At 30.9% G+C, this 4,544-nt stretch overlaps 1 protein-coding gene and 1 long non-coding RNA gene across 2 annotated transcripts in view; one reads left to right on the top strand and one right to left on the bottom strand.

Annotated features, from left to right (window-relative positions):
- LOC110264785 overlaps positions 1-323 on the bottom strand; it is a 1,819-nt gene extending 1,496 nt beyond the window's left edge. The window contains exons 1-2 of the long non-coding RNA XR_002350984.1: positions 176-323; positions 47-85 (exon numbers count right to left, since the gene is read on the bottom strand). This is a non-coding gene — a long non-coding RNA (uncharacterized LOC110264785). The remainder of the gene's footprint in view (positions 1-46; positions 86-175) is intronic.
- LOC107608979 (probable serine/threonine-protein kinase PBL23) lies at positions 1,631-4,544 on the top strand. Its single transcript, XM_016310786.2, has 5 exons — positions 1,631-2,088; positions 2,430-2,611; positions 2,713-2,902; positions 3,041-3,432; positions 4,179-4,544. Exons 1-5 carry the CDS (start codon positions 1,962-1,964, stop codon positions 4,431-4,433), a joined length of 1,146 nt encoding a protein of 381 aa, XP_016166272.1. The 5' UTR covers positions 1,631-1,961; the 3' UTR covers positions 4,434-4,544.

Here is a 4,544-nt window from a genome sequence, read left to right on the forward strand (position 1 = left end):
AATAAAGATTAGGATATGATGGATTTGAATCTGTAATGTAAAGTACCTGCAAGTTTGGTTTGGAGAGAAAAATAAAATAAAATATCTGCAAATAACAGAATAGTAGATAATGAAACAAATAGTTAATATTTGAGATGGATATAAACGCAGCACTCTATTCTATTGTCATCTCTACCTTTTATTCCATCTTATGAAACCAAAAATGACATGAGATGAAAATATGAATGAGGTTGCAAAAGTAGCACAGTTGTGCATGTAGTTGTACCTTGTAACAAACCTTAGAGCATGCTTTTTATAGCATGATCCATTCATCAATAATTGACCATTCATATATTGCATTTTTTTTCATTCAGTATGGTCCAAAAAAAGTTTATTTATATTAGTATAGAAAGACATTCAATAGAGTTCGTGGCAGGTGAAGAATGCCTAAAAAAACAGTTGTGGCATCCTAATGAAATGCAACAAACTTATCAGATTATGCCTTCAATTTTTGTGCCATTAATACAATATCTTTATCATGGTAATGTCCTATGTGGGCCAATGAAACCGACCTCCTGACACTTGTTTAAACAGATTAGTGAACTGATCTAACACAAGTTGATTTATAGAATTTTGCAAACTACTCTATTTTTTTTGAAGGACTATGCTACCTATATACTAAAATTAGTTACCAAAGGCAGCCACAGTATAAAATATATGTTGGAATACAAATATACATTAAAAAAAATTAAAGAGTTAAGTACGATTTTGCTTCCTAAGGTTACAAAATTTTAAAATTGTTCTTTTTACTTAAATATTAAAATTTTTGACCAAATTACCCATAACAAAAAAGTTATAAAATATAAAAAAAAAAAGAAAAAATAAGAGAAAGAAAGTGTTTTTGCTCCTACAAAGGGGGAAGTAAAAAAGAAGAAGGGGGAAGGGAAGAAGTAGAAAAAGTTGTCCACGATCCACGCTTCCGCTTCCGCCGCCACCTCCATACGATTTCGGTCTCTAAGGTAAGGACGATTTTAAAACCAAATTAAACTTTAGGGACGATTTTGTATGCAAAAAAAGGTTAGGGATGAAAATTTTTTTTTAACCTATACCTTAGGGACCAAAATCGTACTTAACCCTAAATTAAACCACACATGTATTTATACACAAATACATTAGTGACTGATTTTGGTGTACCAATTTCATTTTTTATTTTCTAATTGTTATCAGGTTAACAGCATGTAGTTGCTATTTATTTGGTGTTACCTAATTTGTATAGCTTTTGAAATCAATAATAATTCACATCAAATATGCAACTAACAATCCAATTCCAAAACCCTTAATATATTAACATAAAAAAATTATGTAAACTCCTATTCAAAATTATCAAAGCAATGTTTTGAAAAGAGTTTAATTGACTTGATTGACAATAAAAAAATTTCAGAGCTGTAAGATCTAAATCACAGCTAAAATTAGGTATCACACTTATTACATAAACACATGCTATCCATATAAAATAGTTGGCTCTATTTATTTTAGATGATGACACTTTTAAGGGAATGATCCACCTTTTTGGCTTGCCATAATGAAGTGGAACCTCTATGATTAATGAGTATGAAAATCCTATATTGAGGACTTTAGAAAATAACATCAAACATGAAATGGTTATTTTTGGATTAACAAATTTGACTAAGTCTTCATTGCCTTTTCCTCCTTCCTAGAGGCTTTAAGAAAAAAAAAAAAAAGAACACAATGACATGTGGGAATAGTTCTGAGAAGCCAGATTGTTCAATCTGGTTTTTTCAGGAACAAATTTCCCTTGTGTTAAGAGATCACCTGAAAAAATATTAATTTCAAGCCACTTCTGGAGTTTCTTATGTAATTAGTATTGGATCTTTATAACATCTGTAATCTTAGACATAGATTTGTTGTATTTTTCTGCATGAGGGTTGTTTTGGTCAGATAAAAATATTTAGGAGTGGAAAATGAGCTTCTTTGCATGTTGCACATCACAACATAGGTTCCATAAGAAAACTTTGAAGAAGAAAATTAAGAGCTATCATGAAGGGAAACCTGTACCATCAATATTTGCCAATTTCTCTCTCAAAACTGGTAATTTCTTTTCATCATCTTCAATATCTTAATCTTCTTCATTGTGGAAATATCTCTTCAAATTTTTCTCTAATGTCTTGAGGCCAATTTTGTTTTGGTGTTCAAATCTTTTAGATCAAGTATATATAATCCTAAAAATGAAAAAATATATGAAATAATGTTAATACAATAGGCTTTAATTTCTTGTTCTATGTTTCTTGCTGAATAATTGATCTTTAAACTTTTGTTCTTCAATTTCTCATAATCTGAGTTTATCATGATTGGCCTATGTACAGATCTCTTAAACCATTCTCAATGATAAATCACCAACACTTAAACCTTGAACAAATTTAATCTTGTAGATAGTAGCAAGCGAAATTTCATCGAAGGCGAAATAGAAAAACTTGGAAGAGGAAATTTAACCTCTCAGATTTTTACTTATTCCGAGCTATGCTTCGCAACCCGGAACTTTCACCCTGACTACATGATTGGTGAAGGAGGCTTTGGAAGAGTATACAAAGGATTCCTTAAAGGAACTAATCAGGTATATTACTTTAGCTCATCTCATATCTCTTTGACCTTTTATTTTTTATGCAGAGTATGAAGTTAATTAATCTTGTTTTAAAATGATGTGTTAAAATGCAGGTTGTTGCTGTGAAGCAACTTAATAGGAATGGATTTCAAGGAAACAGAGAATTTATAGTAGAGGTTTTGATGTTAAGCCTCTTGCATAATCCTTACCTTGTTAATTTAGTAGGGTATTGTGCTGATGGTGATCAAAGAGTTCTTGTGTATGAGTACATGGTTAATGGTTCTTTAGAAGATCATCTTTTTGGTAAGTAAAATACTCATATTTCCAAAAGATTTGTGACTTTTTGGAAATTTTGATACATTCATAACTCAATATATTTCGATACAAATTGTATCCGAATACACTGAATTGTCAATGTCCTGAAATGAAAATGATTTCCAGATCTACCTCCAGACAAAAAGGCTTTGGATTGGAGCACAAGAATGAAAATTGCAGAAGGTGCTGCTAGAGGACTTGAATATTTACACGAAGTAGCAAATCCGCCGGTTATATATCGCGATTTCAAGGCATCAAACATACTTTTGGATGAGGATTTCAATCCAAAGTTATCAGATTTTGGACTAGCAAAACTTGGTCCGACCGGCGATAAAACTCATGTGTCAACAAGGGTGATGGGAACTTATGGTTATTGTGCTCCTGAGTATGCCTCCACAGGACAATTGACAACAAAATCTGATGTATATAGTTTTGGTGTTGTGCTTTTGGAGATGATCACAGGTAGAAGAGTCATTGATCATATGAGACCATCAGGGGAGCAAAACTTAGTTACTTGGGTATGTCATTGAATTAATTTCTTATCATAGATAGTTCCTTCATTTGATAGTTGTAGAATTTCATAGACTTAAAACAAAAACATCTCATTTCTCATAACATAGTAGATAATGTTGGATCCAATAGTAGCATATCTCTTGCATAAGATTATGTTGGATCAAATGCTTACTACAGATCAAAAGCTAGGATGTAACTGATTTGCGTTTTTATTTTCTGTTTTTACCTTCTGTTTTTTCTAATTTTTTCATAAAATCTTAAAAACAGAAATATCTATTCTTAATATATAAAAATAGATACATAAATTTACCCACATTACTTTTAAGCCATTTTTCTTTTCCTACTAACGCCATGTCAGCAGCATCGCTTACTTGGCAAAATTTTAGAATCAACCACTTAAATCTTGCCAAATCAACTATTATTTTCAAATCAGCAACAAAAATAAAATATACAAAAAAAATAATTAGAAATTAATAGTGTCTAACCAAATTTGTAACCTACAAAAGTTCATATTCCTATATTTATTATATCTTACCGTTATAAACAATCTATTCTTAATAAATATCCATATTACAAATGCTATAATAATCTATTAATCATAATAAATTTTACCGTCCGCGCATTGCGCGGAACTCATTCTAGTTGAAAGTAAAACAGAAAATGAAAACACAAACCACACGTACAGTTTTAACATTATGATCAATGTGAATAGAATGTTCCAAAATTTATATAATGTTTGTTGTTTTTTCAGGCATACCCACTACTCAAAGACAGAAGAAAGTTTACACTAATGGCTGATCCATTGCTAGAAGGGAGATACCCTATAAGGGGTCTGCACCAAGCAATAGCAATAGCAGCAATGTGTCTTCAGGAAGATGCTGAATTAAGGCCTTTGATTAGTGATGTAGTTACAGCTCTTAATGTATTAGCAAGGAAGAATGTAGAATGGAGTGATAACAATAATAATAGTAATAATTCAGTTGAGAGAATGATTTTAATAGATTAGTGGTCATGTCATAGGATGTGAATATATGCATTCAAGCAACTGTAATTGAAGTTTGTGAATCCCTCTTGAATATTTCTATGTGAATTATTGATTAGTTGTTATATATACTTA

The sequence above is a fragment of the Arachis ipaensis genome, chromosome B07 (assembly GCF_000816755.2).
Source record: "Arachis ipaensis cultivar K30076 chromosome B07, Araip1.1, whole genome shotgun sequence".
Lineage (NCBI taxonomy): Eukaryota > Viridiplantae > Streptophyta > Magnoliopsida > Fabales > Fabaceae > Arachis > Arachis ipaensis.

Bases quoted from the DNA above. Each gene is read 5' to 3' on its own strand.
- LOC107608979 (XM_016310786.2), top strand. From the start codon at position 1,962: ATGAGCTTCTTTGCATGTTGCACATCACAACATAGGTTCCATAAGAAA. The intron at 2,612-2,712 runs GTATATTACTTT...GTTAAAATGCAG, and splicing joins TCCTTAAAGGAACTAATCAG to GTTGTTGCTGTGAAGCAACT. The intron at 3,433-4,178 runs GTATGTCATTGA...TTGTTTTTTCAG, and splicing joins AGCAAAACTTAGTTACTTGG to GCATACCCACTACTCAAAGA.